Below are 19,438 nucleotides of genomic sequence, written 5' to 3'. Positions count from 1 at the left end.
TTTAAAGCTTACAGCACTAATAGTCTTAAATGTATTGATTAGGCAGTAGACACTAATGAGACCAATGAGCACGAAACAGTCATTTCCTAAATCCATGCTTTAATATGTCCCTTTTCTTGCTTTTCATCCCTCACACCAGAGCAATCCATCAATATTGTAAGGGAGCTGACCGATGTGGACGTGACAGAGCCGTGGGAAGCCAGGTTTGAGTGTGAGATCTCCATCCCAGCTGTGAAATCTGCCAAATGGTTGCTGGATAAGCAAGTCTTGCAGGCTGGCAGAAATATCACCATTGAGCAAGAAGGCACCGTCCATCGGCTGATTCTGTGGAAGACCAGTGCCGACATGACGGGCACCGTTCAGTTTGCAGTTGGCAAATCAAAATCCACGGCTAACCTGCTTGTAAGAGGTGGGCTTGTGATCAGGAATTAATTGAATCATGCCATAGCTGCATTTGCAACCTTTTTTCGTTCTATTGAAAAATAAATGTTCAGCTTAGCTTCCAAATGTGCATATGCACGGTTTCCATCAGTTGGACCCCTTAAACTGCCATTTTAACTACCCATTTAAATGCCATTTTAAAAACAGGCAAGGCCTTTCTGTGATATCTTTTATTGACCAGGTGCCCGAAAGCTTGTCCAGCAGCTCTTCCTCAATAAAAGATATAAAATAAAACCCCTTGCCTCTTGACATATCTTTGACCATCACAGCTACAGCGCTCCGGCAAGTCTCAAAGTGGTGTGTTAGTTCAGCCACAATTACTGGACTGAATACAAGAATGACAGAGCAGAGATATGTGGCTTGCGTTTGGCAGGAGGTCAGGTTAAATGATCACATTTAGATTAAATGATCACTAGTGTTAGAGTCATGGATTTTTGAAGCCAAAAACACTGGGTTTTGGCTTTAAAAATCCATGACTCTAATACTAGTACAATCGCAGTTAGATCCCATATATTTGCAGTACATAACGCGATTCAGGTAATGGGAAACTGAGATCGTCCATGAGTCTGAACTTAAAAAAAAATATTTGTATATCAAGTTAAGAATAATTTCCAATTTAAATGCACAAAGAAATAAAAGAAGGGATGTAATTGTAACTCAGGGTCAGCTGTCACACTTTTTGTGCACATCTCCATTTCCTGCTTTTATTCTGGATCAGAAATACAGATGCACTAAAGTGGAGGCTCTTCCAGATTACTTATTTTAGTCATTATAGGACACAAAAAACAGCTGAAATGTCCCAGGAGCGCTTGTTCTTGTAGGCTTCCAGTCCCATTTCTTGAATCGAAAGGTTCAGTAGGAAGTCTTGAAGTCCAAAGAGTTCATCCAAAAATCTATTAACTTCGATGAGATCTGTTTTATATTACCAGATGAAAACACGTCTCATCTTCAGGCTTCACTTACCCTTCCGCTTTCGCAACCCTCTTTTGCAGAACTCAACGTGCAGATCACCCGGAAGCTGGAAGACAAGACTGTCTTGGAGCGCCGGTCCGTCATCCTGTCCTGTGACTTCAAGCCTTCTCCGAAGATAATAGAGTGGTTAAAGGATTACATCCCCATTGAACCCTCTGACAAGTACAAGATCACCCGGGAAAAGCACTCGGCAGAACTCAAAATTGTCAAAGTGAGGCCTGAAGATGCCGGCGTGTACACGTGCAAACCCGGAAACGCAGTGACCGAAGCCACGCTGACCGTGGAAGGTATGACTTGGAGCAGGGTGGGAGGTGGGGTATTTTCTTATTGGGCCACAAGGTATCTTGGCTTGATGTGTCCCTTAGGCTTTGCAGAGACATCCTTAGTTTCTACCAGTTTTCCTTAACAAGTTCAATATAATTTGGGCAAAATGCTATTTTGTAAGTGGAAGATAATGTCTGTGGTAGGAACTGTACTAGCAGTCCAGGCAGTCAAAACCTAGTTCTCGGCCATACACCAAATATATCACATGTAGGTGCAGTGCTTATACGATAGCCTGGGTTATGGCAATGTATCATGACCCTTTTCAGTGGCTCACCCCTTAAAACTAGACCAGTCAGGTACACATAACTAACAATATTTTAATGTAGTTAAAGCACTACAGGCTCTGCTTCTTGGTGCTGGCTGGATTTGATCCCTGTAAAACATGGCAGCATCTGTTTATATTTTCCATATGTCCATTATTTGTGCTTTTGCTATCCTGTATCATCCATCCTCCTCCATCTGGAGGATACCGAGTAAGGTAATTCCTTGTCCTCTAGTTTGTAGCTCAGTCCAGGAACATCCCTGTCCAAATCATCCTAGACAAGTGTTTGCCTAACCCATGCTTAAAAATGTTGAATGACAGAGCTTCCAGTCTCTCTAGGTAATTTGTCCTAGTGCTGAACTACCCTCAGAGTTGAAAAGCTCTTTTTAATATCCAATCTAATCCTCCCTTGACATTATTTAAAGCCATCACTTCTTGTCCTGTCTTCTGTGGCACCTGATTGCCATCTTCTTTATAACAAACCTGTTTTGTAAATGAAGTCTATTATCAAATCTTGCCCTAAGTCTCCAGATTAATAATATAGGCCCTGGACTGATTTTAAATACATCTTTGAGCAGCCTTTTATAATACTGGGATGTTACTGACTTCTGACAATTTAAGAGTAAAACGTGCCATACCCTCAACTTTGCAGAACTATCCTGGCTTCAAGGAAGATGGTTTTATGGCTATGCCACTGGCGTGTGACTCCACATCAAAGGGGTTCAGTTCCCATTTATATGCCACAGACTTCCTCCGTGACCTAGTGCAAGTCACTTTGGGCCAGATTCAGATTGACCTCGTAGGTGCCTCCAATTTTGATTTCAGCACGCTTAAAAATCAGGCACCTTGCCCGAGGTGGGGAGGGTGATGCAAAAAGAGGGAGCCTAGGATCTGATTGAGAGAATAGGCAACTCTGAAGGGTAATTCGGAGCACCTTGGCACGGAGTGGGGAACTGCCTAAAACTAGCTACTGGCAAATGCTAAGCACAAAGCCCAGCCCTCCCATGGGGATTAATTCTCTGAATTAATCCCCGAATTAAGTGTGTGCTAGTCATTACTACTAATTTAGGGTCCAGAGCACCTACCTTCCTAAGTGGCATGGAGCTGCTTCCCTTTTCCACTGCAGCTTCCCTGTTAGACCATTTCCCCCAAAATAGGAGACGTGGCTTCTAGGTCCTCTTCTGCCTGAGGGGGTTCAAATGTTCATCTCCCACCTCCTGAGAGACTGCCCTCACCCTCAGGCTAGGGAATGACGCTACTGCTCCTGTTGAAGCCAGGCTGTTGGGTCAAAAGTAATGCAAGAGTCATGGGGCTTGGGGGAGAGTAAGCAAGAGGGAGCCTGACTCCCTGATGCAGCCGTGGTGCTGCTCAGCTGGTCGGAGGGGAATTTGGGCCCTGCTCTTATGGCTGTTTCTGTCTTTTATCTAATGAAGGTCTAACCCTTCATTAAGGTATCAACTTAAATTGGAGCCCCAGGACAGATCCGGTCAGTTTGGCTCTTTGCAGACCGTAGTGGTGATGCTGGTAGCAGAGGCAGCATGGTTGTGACTAGCACAGCCACCGCGGCAGCAGTGGAGCAAGCAGCATCAAGGGGGGTGAGTGATAGTGGGGCGGGCAGCCCTGGAGTGAGCAGGGGTGGGTTGCACAGCCCTTGTTCATGCTATAGCTACTGGGGCCACAGATTGTGCTGCAGCTCTTGCTCACTGCTAGCCACACGCAAATTCCCTGGCCTACCAGTAGCCCAGCAGGCCAGAGGGAGTAACTCTGCAGGGTGGATCCAGTTGTTCGGCTATAAATTTGACATGCCAGGTTTAATGTATGCCTTAATCTCTGTGCAATCTGTGAATGGTTCGCGATGACGATGAGCATGTGCCTTTTGCTTCTTGCAGCTCGGATGGTGGAAATAATTCAACACCTGCAGGACGTGGAGGTGGAGGAGGAGGACTGCGTCAGCTTCTCCTGCGAGCTGTCTCATGACGATGAGGACGTGGAATGGTTCCTCAATGAAACCCTCCTCTACAGCAGCAATTACAATGAAATCAAGCAGATCGGAAGGTGCCACATGCTGACGATGAAGCAGGTGAAACCGGAGGACGCGGGAACAGTGACCATCAAATCTGAGAAGATCTCGGAGAGCGCTCAGCTGAAGGTGATAGGTGCGTCATGGCCACAACCCTGCAAAATCATTTAGGAGCATATATATGAGCTAGAGAAGAGCTATTCACTCTCCCTGCCCCCATCCTTCCAGTGCAGCATTGCTTCCTATAAATCTTGTCCACTCAAAGTCTGCATCATTCAGAAAGGAGGGTTTTATCACTTCCATAAATTTGGTCTGTTTGTTTGGATATCCTGCCAGATTTTTCCCTGTCATGCAGTTCAAGACCTAGTGCTAGACAGCTGCACAGACCAAATGAGATGGAGTAGCCTCAAAGCTGCATGCATGAGACAGGGTGCTAAGACGCCCTGCAGATAACTCCTGCTCGTGAAGATGCAGAGCTGCCCCTCTCACTTCCTCTGTCCTTCCACCAAGGAGCTGTTACGTGTGTTTGTCTCTTTTCCTCTGAAATAAATTCCCATGACAAAGTATGGGAGTGCCTTAGGCTGGATATTTGCATCCTCCTGGCTTCGGTGAGCATGATGATGGCTCAAGCAAACCCTCTTTCAACAGCTGCAACCTGCAGAAAGTTCATCCTCACATGTCTTCATTTTTGGGGTTGATGCTAAACCAGGCATCTCCACATTTGTCTATTCATTGCAAATCTTGTCCAGTAGATTAGTGGTTTCATCTACTCTTCTGCGTCCTTTCTGAGTCTTTCCCTCATCCTCCTCATTCCTTTCCCACAGCCTTGAAAGACAGGCAGTCTCCTTCTTTTCCAAACCCATGCCCAAAACATTTCAACCTTTGCCTCTTAATAATGTTGATGAGGTTTTGTTTTATGCAGCCCCATGGAAGGGTACTCACTCTGAATTTGTCTTTAACGACCCTTAGAGAAGCTGGCCGTCTTCATGAAATCCTTGGATGACGCTGTTGTTGAGGAGCGTGGTGTACTCAAACTGGAATGCGAGGTCTCCAAACTAAAGGTCAAACCCATCTGGAAGAAGGACAACGTGGAGATCAGCCGTGGTGACAAGTATGAGCCAATGCAAGCTGGGAAGACCCTGTGCCTTGTTATCCGTGATGTGACCAAAGACGATGCTGGTATATACACGTGCGATATTGGTACCGATGTTGCCAAGTCAAAAGTCAGCGTTCAGGGTAGGTAGCACTAAAGACGGCGTTGTTCTTCTGATGTGGGACAACAGCTTGGTGTTGCATGCAATTATTCCTTGAGTCACATATCAATAATCACATATAATGTGTATATATATATATATATATATATATATGTGTGTGTGTGTGTGTGTGTGTGTATTTTAATATATCTATCTGTCTATCTATCTATCTATAGATAGATAGATATATTAAAATATATATATATACACACACACATATATATATATTAGATAGATAGACAGATAGATAGATAGATAATCACTAAATGGCATAGTGAGAGCTGAACAGACTTATTCTGTATTCTATGTACAGGGAAAAATCCATGGTCTCTGAAAGTTAGCCGCGTACCAGAATTGTTGGCAACTCATAATAATTTAAAGGTAGTCAGTGTAGGGACTTATCAGGAACCTTAATCGTGTCCATAAAATGCACTTTACATTGTGTAAATCAAGCAAGGCTTTCCTTAAGTATTCAGCATTAGTTTATGAGGATGCCTATGTAGCAGAGATGCAAACTGATGTATACAAATGCAAAGGTTAGCTAATAAGTGGACTCAACTATGGATCAAGTCCTTCCAAACCCTCTGTATTTAATAAAAATACAAGGCTAACATAACAAATAACTTTTTTACTTGAAAAAGTTAAGAAGAGGTTTTGAATCCAGTGGCGCAAGCACCTACTCTGGATACCTTTAAGAAATGCCTGGATGCTTATCTTGCTGGGGTGATCTGACCCCAGCTGACTTCCTGCTTTTGGGCCAGGGGCTGGACCTGACGATCTCATGAGATCCCTTCCAGCCCTAATGTCTATGAAATCTATGGAGTAAGAGGTCAGGGGTATGGGGTTATTTAAAGAAGAAAATATGAAGTTTCACATTTCAGTTTTTCATGTGGGGCCAGAGTCTATTGCACTTTTGGGGCATCACAGTGGACATAGGCACCTAAGTGCCATTATTTTCTACCCTGCTGAAGTCCCTGGAAAGCCATTAAAACATCTCCTTTTGTAACATGCCATCATCTGACCCTTAAGACTGGGGCACAAAACCCAGCAAGGAGCAAGAGGGCCTGCCTACATCCTGTATTAGTAGTTTTTCAAGGGCTCAAGCAGGGGGGAATAGACTCCCACGTAGGCACCCAAGTCTACATTTGCACCAGACAGAAGCAATAGAAACCGGCTCCTAGACTCCATCAGGGGAACCAAAAGCAGCCATGCAATCTGGTCTTCAGTCCTTGTAACTGCTGTTAGACAGAAGGAGCTGCCGGGGTTTTTAGGTTGCTAAACCTAATGGGATGAATCTAAATCTATCTCTATCATAAACAGGAGGACCGCAAGTTGCAAAGTGGAAAGCAACCCATAAAGTCCTAATTTGCAGAGTCAGTATGAGAGGAAACTTTTAACTAGCCAGAAGGCTTCCCCTGACTGACAGCTCTCTTCCTTTCCGGCCGCCGGCCACGCTGACTCCACTCCACGGGCAGGCTTGCTATCCTGAGCAGGATCGGTGCAATGCAAGAGTCCAAGTCCCTTTTTCCACACCTACGTGGAAGAAGGTGCCACACTTGGCATATAAGGGGTATCTTGTTAGCAATGGCAAATAGACAAGTGAAGAATTCAGTGCTTTTCTGGTTCATATCATCTCCAAATCCTCAAATATAAACACCTGACCACCTAGCATGCAAGACAACCCTTTACAGTGATTTGAAAAGCCCTTCTGTATAGTCAGGGCTCTTGCTGATGTACAATACCATTTTTCCCTCCTCTTAAGTCATTGTAGCAACCACCTGTTTGTCTTTCAGAGCTGAATATCGGTATCACTAAACGCCTGAAGAACACTGAAGTCCTAGAAGGAGAGGAGTGTAGTTTTGAATGCATTTTGTCCCATGAAAGCATTGGTGAATTCCAGTGGACATTGAACGGGACTAAAGTAGAAAGCGGGGGAAGGTTTAGGACCCCTAGCAAGGGTCGAAAATACAACCTCAACATCAAAAAAGTGGTTGCAACTGATGCTGGAGAAGTGGTCTTCACGGCTCGTAACTTAATCTCCAAGGCCTTGCTGATTGTGAAAGGTAAGGAGTACAGAGAGGTTTTAGGACTGGATTGTTTTTTAGCATAAGGTGCCTTAGTAAAATTTTAGGACAGAATCCTGGTCTCACTGCATTGCCCCGTTCACTTTGACAGGAACAAAGTGGGGGACGGGAAATATTTGAGCAGTTTATACTTATCTACAACTGTTGGCAAACAGTTGCTAGAGCATGCTTAAAGTAAGCCCATCTCTGTTCATTATGGGCCTGGACGCATAAATACAAATAATTACAGGTGCAAATGCTGTTTATGAGGAGAAGCTGAGGGATCGGACCTTATTTAGTCTGCAGAAGAGAAGAGCGATAGGGGATTGAATAGCAGCCTTCACCTCCCTGCAGGGGGTTGCAAAGAGGATGGAGCTGGACTGTTCTCAGTGGGGGCAGATGACAGGACAAGGAGCAATGTGCTCAAGCTGCAGGAAGGAAAGTTGAGGTTGGATATTAGGAAAAACTTTCTGACTAGGAGGGTAGTAAAATACTGGGACAGGCTATTGGTTCAGGCTTTGGACTCTCCATCCTTGGAGGTTTTTAAGACCTGGGTAGACAAAGCCTTGGCTGGGATGATGTAGTTGGGGCTGGTCCTGCTTTGGACTAGATGTGACCTCTTGACATCCCTCCCAACCCTCATTTTCTCTGATCCTATGAATATCAGCATCTGCAATTAATTGTGGCTGCAAAGCTGTGGCCACGTAATATATTCTTTAGTGACAACTCCTAATTTCAGTTTACTACTAGCTCTCACATAGTTAGTGCCCACTGAACATGAACACTAGCTAACACCCCCCACCCCCGGATCCTTGCAGTTGAAAGTAAATCTGCAACCTATTAAGTGATTGTAATTATATTAAGGGGTTATTATTAATTAATAATTTGGACACTTATCTTGCTGGGATCCTCTGACCCTAGCTGACTTTCTGCCTCTGGGGCAGGGGGCTGGACTCGATGATCTTTCGAGGTCCCTTCCAGCCTGAATGTCTATGAAATCTATCATTAGGTGATATGAATATTAGAGGTTTTGGAAGCCTCTCCCCCCCGAAGAAATTAAAATGATTCTATTCACAGATTTTTAACTATAACTTTGCCCCCTGCTCAGAAAAAACACCTGAGATTTTAAAGGAGCTGGAGGATAAGAAATCATCTACAGGCCAAGATGTCAGCCTGAGCTGTGAATTTTCCAGACCCAATGGAAACATGAAATGGTTCAAGGATGGCAAAGCTATCCGGAAAAGCCAGAAATATGACCTGCATCAGGATGGGTCACGGTCCATATTGATCATCCACGACGTCACCATGAAGGACGCGGGGGAGTACTCGTGTGAGATGGACGACTCTAAAACGAAAGCGCTGCTCACGGTGGAAGGTCAGTAGAAGCACAAAAAGTCCGTGTTTTTTGAAGACTTTTTCATTCCTTTGGTTTTCTGAGAAATGGCTTTTTATTTTTTATAATTTGTAATGATTTAAAAAAAAAACTTTCATTGCATTAGAATGGTAATTTCTGAGAAAGAAGGGTTTGCATTTGAAGGCGGCATGACTGACGAGCAATACAAATGCTAAAAATGTAGCCAGCGAAACTCAAAAATGGAAAAATGAAAAGCATTCAAACATACTGTTGCATTCTCCAAAGAGCAGTCCAGTGGTTGCAACACATGCGGGAGCGCTCGACTCTATCCCCGTGGGCACCCTGGCTCTCTTGCGGACATTAGGAGTGGAGCATCTCCTTAGCAAAAACTGTCTCAATACGATCAAAGGGAAAAAAATCCTAGTCGCATTGGCCCTGTCCCTTGAGTGAAACAAATACATTTGTCCACCTTTATTTTTATGGTTATAATGCAATATTCATATTGCCATAGCACCAAAGTCCCAACCTGGTTGGAGCCTGTTGTGTTGGGCGGTGGGCAGATATCTAATAGAAGATGTCTCTTGAACTAAAGGGTCTGTGGCTGACAAAATAGGAGGGCATGGATGTACCTTTCCCCACAAAGAAGGGCCATTAGTAGTAGTAGTTACCCAGGATGTCCTGGGAAACACCGTTGCTATTGCGGGTCTAACTTAGAGCCAAGCCATCAGTGAGTTTTGGATGATTAACAGCCCCTTTGGGGTTTGTAAAGGTGCCGTCAGCCCCGGTTTCTGGAGGACCTGTGTTTTTACAAAGCCAGTTTCCGGTGCATGCAGTTTGGCGGTGATTCCCCTTGCCCTGCTTTCTGAGGGCCCCGAGAACGAGAAACCAGGGGAGTGATCCCAAACCTTTCATGCTCCACTTCTTCTCTGCTTCCTGCCATAACCGATCCTATCCTTCAGATTTTTCTCGCAGCTCATATTGACCATTTTCATCGAACGGCCCGCTTTGAAGCACTCTCCCTCATTGTTTGTGAGCGCTGTATCCAATGCAAAAAAAGCACGAATAGTCCCTCAGCTGGGACTAGATCCCAGGATTTCCCTCTTTCCTCATGACGGGGCTTCCTCCCGCTTCCTCAGGTCCTGCTGACTTTTTCTACTTTTTTTTCATTCTCCTCAGATAAACCCAACTTTTTTGTCACGGAGCTTTCAGACCTGCGAGCTGAAGAAAAAGGCGCAGCTGTTTTCACGTGCCAGACGAAGAAAACCGCCCCCACGGTGACCTGGAAAAAAGGGACAGCAGAGCTCAAGGCCAGCAAAAAATACAAGATCAGCCAAAAAGAGGAGCTCCTCCAGCTCACCGTGAACGACCTTGAGAAAAGCGACAGTGACACCTACACCTGCGACATCGGTGACGTCCAGTCCAGAGCCAAGCTGGCCGTGCAAGGTAAGTGTGGCCAGAGCCTTCGACGAGGCCTCCGTCGAACAATCACGTGCAGGAGGTGTGTAACACTGAGCTCAGTTTACTCATCACTGAAATGGGTGCACTGGAGGTTTTGGGTGCTTCAACTTGGTTCCGGGTGCCTGACTTTTAGTTGAGGCTCCTAATAGGTAGAGTGACCATATGTCTTGGATTGGCTGGGACGGTCCCAGATGTTATAGTTTGGCTAAGCATCCCGGCTGTTGGAGAAAATTTTAAGCCAAGGTCCTGGAATAGCAGGAATTTGGGAGCTGTGGGGTTGGGGTGTGGACATGTGTGTGTGCCACGTTGTCTTGCCTGGCTCAGCTCCTGGGAGTGGCAGGGTGGAGAGAGAGGCTGGGCTGGGGGCACTGTGTGGGCTGTGTCTGCCCTGCACTGGCTCACGGCTCCATCCCTGTGCTAGCCCATTGCATTGCAGCCCCCACGTGGAGAGCCCAGCCCAGCCCAGCTCACCCATACCTGGCCCTAACTGGGCAAAGAGTGCGAGGTCATGACTACTTGCTCCCATTTGGCCCAGGGGCACACGGCCAGGATGCAGCTGCAGGTGCTGGGATGGGGCTGGAGCCAGAGCCAGGAGTCAGAGCCCGCACAGCACCCCGGCCCCGGCCTGAACCCCAGCTCCGGTGAGAAAGGCACTGCACTCCCAACACCGGCTCTGGCCCTGCCTGCTGCCACGCACTGCCCCAGCACACGTGCGTACATGTGTGTGTGCATGTGCACATGCTTGCACACATGCATGTGCACCCTTGGTCCTAGATTTCCCTAAAATAATTACAGTCACTCTACATAAAGGAGACAAGGTGGCAGGAAGTACTGTGCCTGGCTCAGGCAAGATCTGTAGACCTTTGTCTGCAAATTCTGCTAAATACCTTATCACAAGGACACCAAAAAGGAAGGAAAAAATTTAATCCAAGTCAGCCATCCCCAACCTGCACTGACCCTCATACAATAATGCTGAGCAAGTAATAATGTGTGAGCCGCATCTTCTTTTGCTCCCTCAGTCTCCCTTGAAGAAACATGCACCTCCGTGCTGAGGTGGAGTTTCAGCTGGGCATGTCCCTAAAGACTTTACACTGAATCCTTCCTTGATTGCATTCTTGCAACGAGACTTATTAGTGAGATGTAGGGTGATAGTACTGTAATGGAGGAGTGGGATATCCCCAAGGGTCTAAATGTGACATGCTGAGATGGCACATCTGGGATCTATGGAGAGAGGCTCTCTGGAAAGGTTAGTGTAGGTTGGGAGGAGTCCTTAGAATATTTCATAATGAAATATTATAGTTTCATAGTTGGTTGGTAGGGTCAGAAGGGATCTGAGCAGATCATATTAGTCCTCCCAATTCTCTTTTCTTCTTCTGTCCTTCCCTCTTCCCTTCTCCTTTTTTTCCCCCTTTCCCCTTTATTATCTCCTGTCTGTGACAGGCATGTACATAGTTCATACACAGTGGATATATATACCATATATATTTCTGAATGTTGCATTTCATTAACAAAATAAAAAGAAGAAGAAAAAAGGTATCTGTGGAAAACCACATTTTCTGCAGCCTTGAGCAGCATCAGATGGCTGTGTGGACCACTTACAGCTTTTGGTCCTAGCTTGGGGACCACAGATCCAGGCAGTACCCATTTGGCACGGCATGCAGAGAGATTCTGGTAGGGCATCATCAAGGGGAGAGGTGGCAAAACAGCTGGGTTAGAGGTAAAAATACAGGAGAGAAAACTGATGGTACAATACAGTTCCTCATGACCCCCTCCCTGCTGCACTAATGAGGCACCATGACAAAGAAACTCTCGTTAATAAGGAATTGATGGCGACGGAGAGAAGAGAGGAATGGTTTAGTTAATAGAAGTGAGGTTGAGCGGAGGTATCCCATAAAAATAGTACATGTGCAGGGGCAAGATCTTCATTCCTGCGCTGCCCACCACTTCCCACTTTGGCCAACATAAACGGTACAGTGGGTAATCCATGAATTACCCAGAAGCAACAAATTGCCTTGGAGGACGGGGAACCCAGGGTCTTGAAGAAGAGGTAATACGGGAGTTATTGTGGCGCACAAGATTTCTGACACCGCCTTATTGCATACTACTTATTGTAGCATGCAAGATTTCTGGCAACTCTCCTGACCTGGAAAATATTTGATTTTAGCACTTGAAAACGCATGGTTATTTTGCTCAAATAAGCGTCTGAAAACATACGAGTGTAGTTCATGAAAAGTATGGTAGTGTTTTCTCTCTTTTTTTAAATTCAGTAATGTTTCCCAAATGTATTCTGTAACACGCAGTAGGGTGAGGAATAGCTTAGCCTCTAGGTATCACTTTTGTGTTTTGCTCTTCTACTAATTTCCAGGCCTACTTCTTGTATGTCCTTTTATTCCTGTAGTTCCCAAATGAAATCCCCATTCATTCATGTGTGTGTCCTTTGGGTGCTTTCAGAGCAGTTACAAGTTGACCGGTGATCCCACACAAGACAACTGCTGCCAGTCTAGCAAAACATGAGCGGTAGAGATGGAGGCTGTAGGAACATCCACTCAGTGATATCTTGCGGGCATCTGGAGAGCCTAATCTTTCTCCCAGCGCTATATTGCAAATTCTGGTCTTATTACTTTTGGTGAACTTCTCTTGCAGGAGGAAATGAATGCCGGAGTTACCATTTACCCGGAGATTGTACCGTAGTCTTTTCCAATCGGTTGTATGTGCGTAAGTGCCTTGAGTTTGTCTCGATCCTGTTTCGGTGCGTGTTGTCCGTAAATATTCGTTGTCTTCAAGGTAACGTATTCTTTGGCCAGCGACAGTGGAATTGCATTTACATCTTCTGTCCTGAGATATTTCTTTCTCCAAAGGGTTCGTGCTGGAGGTCACGCCATTGGAAATGCCTCTTGCCTGCATGTGCGCACGTGCCTAGAAAATGAAGGAGTCCAGCAATTTATGTGTCTATGTTTCTTGCAGGCCAGAAAGTGCTAATAATAGAAGACCTGGAAGATATCCATGTGGTAGAAGGAGAATCTGCCGCGTTCAAATGCAGAATCTCTCCTGTAGACTATAGCGCTGCCCAGTGGTTTTGGGGCAAAACCCCACTCCATACCAATGAACTCAATGAAATCCAATCTCAGCCTGGTGGATATCACTGGCTAACCTTGAAAAAGCCGGCCCCGAACGATTCGGGGGTCATTACCTTTGAAGCTGGTGATAAGAAAACAACTGCCAATTTGGTTGTTAAAGGTAATTAGAGCACACACAACTTTATGCAGTAGAAGATAAATGGAGCAGAAGCAAGAACTGGATGCTAGTTTAGGTATGTAGGGAGAAGGATGGTAATGTGGCTTGTCCATTAGGATCTGTGATACAGATGCTTATGTCCATTCGTGGGTCTGTCTGATCAGGGCAGACTTTCTTTTTCAGTTTATTTGGTGTAACTTAAATAGGAAATTGCAGAATGCAGTCTGTCCCTGGGAAACCCAGTCAATTTTCTGTGAACTGGGATTGCAGAATGATAGGACCAGTCACTTAGGAAACCAGTTCTGTGCAATAAATAAGTACTTTTTATTCCCCTTTAATTATGTGTAGGGCCATAGTATAGATGTTTTCAGCCATTTAATCCTGCCAGTTTTTCCAGGACAATTAAAGTAAGGGAGAAAAATGTTAATCTACCGAGTTTGTAGTGAAAGGAATTTCTTTAGGAATGGAAGTTAGTGTTGAGAAATGGGAAAGAGGAGTCAGAAAGACTGTATTGCCTAAATGGCATGCATTGAGGATCCAGAGCATATACCTCCTGGACTAACAAAAAAAAAATCTGCTGTACTCAGTTGGCTTTATGCTGCATCATATTAAACCCATGTGATTTTTTTTCTCAGAATCACATGAAACTTTGACAAGGTAAAACTTTGTCCAGTTTTGTAAAACTTGTGCAGAAATGGCTGCATTTTCTCAGAAAACCAAAAAAAAAAAATGCAAATAAAAATGAATCAGCTTTTAGTTGCCACATACTGACACAAACTTGTGATGTCATGCTGGCAAAAAACCTTTTCTGTTTCACTCTCTTTTTAATAAAGGGGCTGAAAAGTTAAGAGTTAGCAGGTGATAGACTTTGGACAAATTTGCATTGCAATGGTCTTCAGGTAGGATTGGTTTTCCTCTGGTGCTTAAGATTTAGCCAGAAGGTTCTTAAAATATAATGTTCATATTGAAGGGAATTGTGGGAAATTTCCATGCCTAGTGAAGTTCATGCTTCTGCTTAGCCAACATTAAACCATCGATATCAGAAATGACCTCTCCTTGGGTCATATTCTTCTTCAAAGATTTGTGGGCTTTAGATTTTGCAAGACTGCACCCAGCATTGTCAGAGCCTTGCCTTGCAACAGTCAGTCCCTCTAGAAAGCTTTATGCCTCATCCCCTGAAACTATTGCTGTCTGACACCGATACTGCTGAACACTGAATCATGTATTTGGTGGGAATACTGCATAAGACATGTGCTGCTCTCCATCCCTTTGGAAAATCTCAGACCCATTTTATATGATTGTAGAGAAGCCCTGTCTCATCACAAAGGAGCTTCCCGATACAGAAGTCACGGAGGGAGAAGATGCAATTCTGCAATGCAAAACCTCCAAATGGGAGAGCCCTGTTAAATGGTACAAAAACGGAAAGACCCTTAGGAACTCCTCTAAGTTTAAGATCAGCCAGGCTGGATTTGAAGCCAAGCTTGTGATTCAGAAGGCAGAAGAGAAAGACAGTGGCAGATATACGTGCAAGGCTGGAAGAGCTAAAAGTAGTGCGGTTATTACTGTCAAGGGTGAGCTTGGAGCGGTGGTTTGGGTTGCTGCAGGGGCACCTCACGCAGAAAGGTCCAAATAACAATGTGATATAGAGAAACACTTTAATCTCTCCTTTGCACTGATAATGCGAGGAGTGTTCTTACTAACCCAACCAGGCAACCTGCAGACGGGTGACAAACTGCAACACGTAAAGCATTTGTTGTGCATGGTCAAGGTTGCACAGATGGCGTGGCCATATTTTTTCCCCCCCTCCAAGCTAAAAAAGAATATTCCCTTCCCATTTTTACGCCTTTGATCATAGCCTGACTCTCCGTGCCCGCTAATCACCCATGGCTGTCGGACTCGTGCAGGAAGCACGATTTAGAAATAAGTTCTGCCCTGAGAAAGAAGAAAGATTTCTTTACAAAAAAGCCAGGATGATGGGATTTGCAGCGGTCGCTGCCCCTGCTGAGTTCATTTGCTGTGCCTTTCTGCAGTGCGTGGGACCTGATCCAAATTTCAGTAAGGATAATTGAATGGCATGTGCTGACGCCAGTAGGAACTGGATCTTCCCTGCAGTGAGAGAGGAAAAAAGCAAAACACGATGTCTTCTGCTTTATGGCAGCCACCACGGGCTTGGCATTTCTCCTGTCGTGGAAACGGTGTGGATGGGGGAGTGAGAAGGGGCAGATTTCTGCAAATGGATTCGGACCGCCCACAGTGGATCAAGAGATACAGAAGAGGTGTGTGATGTGGAGTCACTTTATAATAAATGCTGGCGCTCTTTCCCTTCCTCCTGAGGTTGCAGGAAGAGGAAGCGGTAGAGCATGGCAAGGCCCCATTAAAGGCATAGGTAGAAGGGGAAGAAAGGAAGGGACCTGTAGTTCTTCAGCCAAGTGACACAAGCAAGATGCACCAGTAGATGGGCTGCTTTCTCCGAATCTCGTCCTAGAAGACAGCGGTGAACACCTGGGTGAAAGGAGAAACTAGCACGCGACAACATTTTTTGCTGTTCAGGATCTGAAAGAAGTCCTCCCTCCCCTCCGTGCCAGAAGTTACCTCCTGTCTCCTCTTCCACAAAAAACACTCACCGTCTTTGGAGGACATCTACTCCCCGCTAACCCGTCTCGAGTCCGTCTCTCATCGTGACCGTGTAGGAATCCTCGCTAGACGTCTCCATCCTCCATGTTCATCTTTCTCCTCTCACTGTGTGCTTTGCAGGGTTTGCTGTGTTGCTATCCCTTTGTGTCTGATGAAAAGATGCCTTCTGGCTTTCTACAAGGGGAAACTCATCTTTCAGCTATTGTTTGTTGTTTGTCCTGTCCTCGTGTTCTCCGTGTGTACAGCAACTCACTTCCAAATCCTCTTCCTTTTTTTTCACTCTCCCCCCCTTCTCTCCGAGGAAGGGCGCTTGGTGTCCAAAAGTTTGTCTAACATCTTCCAGCGATACGGTTGGTCTAATAAATGATATTGCCAAACACACCTGCTTGCTGCATCTTGGATCATCCTCCAGCCCCTCTCTTTCTTATGGCAATGACCTAGGTCTGAACACCTGTCTGCAGTGTTGGCCAAATTCTCACACTCCAGACTGACAATTGCCAAGTGTACTACCAGAGAAAGGGCCACTAACTGCGTGACAAAAATGGCACAAAATGCATCCCATGATCCATAGGTCCAATGCCTCATTGCATGGAACAGGCCTGCATATAGCTATCGCCTGTCACTGGGCCACAGAGGGGAGTTGAAGGAGCCCACTTCTATGATGGGGGCCCTTAAACAGCCCCTGCATTGCATTGCAGAATTTGTACAGCCCCTTTATTGCCTTTCGACCAGGGAGTAAAGTAAAACTGGCATCCCTGTAAATCTGCCCACTGGCACTGCTTTCAGAGCTTTTAAGACAGAAAACTTGTACTTACACATTCAAAGCAGTTCAATGACACTTGTATTATTATCATTATTGAAGGTGCTCTAAAAAAAAAATGCGCGGCGTCTATTTTTACTTCGACCTGTGCCAAGCTGACAGCAGGAGACGGCTCATTAGAGTCCGTTTGAAGGATTGAGTCATGCTGGCCCATCCTTTGAGTCTGTGGCTCTACACCCGACTTGAAAAGTTTTGTGCAGCATGAAGCTAACATGGGAAAGATGATGTCCGGGCAGCCCTGTTGTCTCGAACCTTCATGATCTGTAATTATGCATTTTAGCACTGCCAGCTCCTTTCAGTCAAGGACTGGAGCATGTGGAAACTAAAGAAGGTAGCCAGGTCAGATTGTCCTGCAGGCTTAGGTCACGTGGACTCCCAAGGGGGATGTTGTCCTAAAGGCCGGTGAGAAGTATGGGTTAAAGCAGCATGGTACTGTAGTGGAGCTCGTTATTCACCATGCTACATCTGTAGATGCTGGAGCCCATACCTGCAGCATTGGAGAAGAGAAGACCACTGCTCGGGTGACAATAACTGGTAGGCAAAGCTGACAGAGTGGGCCATACATTTTTATTCAGTGCTTGAGACATCTGCTATAATTGAACAGTGTTTTTTTTATTATAATGTGTAGCAGCAAGACATTGAATTTATATGCAAAGTGCCATTCTGTATCTGGGGTTGCCCCTGTGGGATGTCTCTATTTCTTCTTTAAGGGAAAGCAATCTGTACATGCATCACCGTGTCCAGTCAAAACTCCAGTACCAGTAGGGTAAAACCTACCGGCCACCTTTCTTACTTGCAGTGACAGGGGAAGACCGTGTCTCAGCATCGTTGCATGGTGGTGGAGGGGTGCACAGCATGCCACATGCCTCACCTCTGGTTTTGTGTTTTAGCCCTGCCCGTCCTTTTTAAGCAAAACCTGCAGAACACGGAAACAGAAGAGGGGAGCACGGTGGTTCTGCGCTGCGAGCTCACTAAACCCAATGCCCCAGTGGTGTGGAAGAAGGCAGGAGCTGCCCTTCAGGCAAATGCCAAGTACGAGATGAAGCAAGACGGTTCGGTGGCAGAGCTGGTGATCCACAATGCCAAATCTGAAGATGCAGGACGGTACACCTGCGATACCGGAGACCAGCAGACGACCGCTCAAGTCCGAATCCGTGGTAGGGGCAAAGCTTTTGTTTTAACCAGTTTCTGGGTTGTTTTTTTTTAATTGTGTTTTCTACAGAAGGGCCCAGGGACCAATCGACCAGGCCTCAGTTTGCTGCCCTAGTGCTAGCATGGTGGCAGATTGTCCCTGCCTCAAGGAGATTACATTTTGCACGGAGAGCACCGGTGAAGGGTAGGGATACGTGGTATAATTTATAGCAGAGATCAGCGGGGTGGCAGAAAACAGCAGGTGAGTTCTCTGATGGTTTTAGGGGTTGGGAGATGGGTAGTTGGGCGAAGAGACTCAAAATAGAAAGAGAAGGGAAGGGAAAGGGAGGAGGGAAGGCGGTGAGGGGCAGGGCAAGGGAAGAGACGGGGAGGTTAGAGGGCCAGATGAGGTTCAGGGCTTAGGTGAGGAGACATTGAAGGGGGCTTGGAGCCCGGAGCCAGTCAGCACATCCAAAATACCTGGATGACATCTTAACATCCCAAAACCTCTGTTTTAACAGCTCCTCAGCTTCTGATCTCAGATAAGTAAGGCTCTGGTTGGGGCCTTCCCACAGCTTCATTCCCACAACCACATGGTGGGGGAGGGATTGAGGGTCCCAAGGGTCCCCGGGCCTCCCCGATGTGCTGCTAGAGCTGGGGGTGCTGGGGGGGAAGGATGTTTCTCTCTAGGCACCATTTTGTCTTGTCCTCCAAGTACTCCCCTCCTGTTAAGGGCTACCACTCCAATGACCTTTGGTTGACAGTATAATATTTTTCAGTGACTTTGAAATATTTCTTCAAGTAAAATCTTTCTTCTGTTCTGGGAAAAGGTATTTGTCTGTGCTCTGGAAGTCTAGCTGGAAGGGTCTTTGCTGCAAACTGTTTTATTTAAATAAGTAGATACATACATACATACATACATACACACACACACATATACATACATACATACATACATACATACACAGATACACAGATACACAGATAGATAGATAGATAGATAGATAGATAGATAGATAGATAGATAGATATACATACATACATACACAGATACACAGATACACAGATAGATAGATAGATAGATAGATAGATAGATAGATAGATAGACAGACAGACAGACAGACAGACAGACAGACATACATACATACACAGATACACAGATAGATAGATAGATAGATAGATAGATACACACACACACATATACATACATACATACATACATACATACACAGATAGATAGATAGATAGATAGATAGATAGATAGATAGATAGATAGATAGATAGATAGATAGATAGATAGATTTACCAGATTTTTGTGTGGCTGTTGGTACATGGGAGCCAGAGAGACAGGAACAGCCCTCGTAAAAAGTAGCCTGGAGAAAAGAGTTGGGTTTTTCTGTTTGTTTTTGTTTCTTTTAAAGAAAAGTAATGTGCCAATTAATATGCCAGTTTATCTGCTCTGGAGACAAAGC

The 19,438-nt window shown here is 45.4% G+C and overlaps 1 protein-coding gene across 1 annotated transcript in view; it reads left to right on the top strand.

Annotated features, from left to right (window-relative positions):
- OBSCN (obscurin, cytoskeletal calmodulin and titin-interacting RhoGEF) overlaps window positions 1–19,438 on the top strand; it is a 247,659-nt gene that overhangs the window by 89,770 nt on the left and 138,451 nt on the right. Inside the window, exons 27-34 of the mRNA XM_059729369.1 lie at window positions 140–409; window positions 1,434–1,700; window positions 3,889–4,155; window positions 4,989–5,255; window positions 7,066–7,335; window positions 8,444–8,710; window positions 9,866–10,132; window positions 17,726–17,992. Of these exons, the coding sequence (XP_059585352.1) occupies window positions 140–409; window positions 1,434–1,700; window positions 3,889–4,155; window positions 4,989–5,255; window positions 7,066–7,335; window positions 8,444–8,710; window positions 9,866–10,132; window positions 17,726–17,992 (2,142 nt within the window). The remainder of the gene's footprint in view (window positions 1–139; window positions 410–1,433; window positions 1,701–3,888; window positions 4,156–4,988; window positions 5,256–7,065; window positions 7,336–8,443; window positions 8,711–9,865; window positions 10,133–17,725; window positions 17,993–19,438) is intronic.

Source organism: Alligator mississippiensis, chromosome 5 (genome assembly GCF_030867095.1).
Source record: "Alligator mississippiensis isolate rAllMis1 chromosome 5, rAllMis1, whole genome shotgun sequence".
NCBI lineage: Eukaryota > Metazoa > Chordata > Crocodylia > Alligatoridae > Alligator > Alligator mississippiensis.
This window is presented reverse-complemented; position numbering and strand designations above follow the sequence as displayed.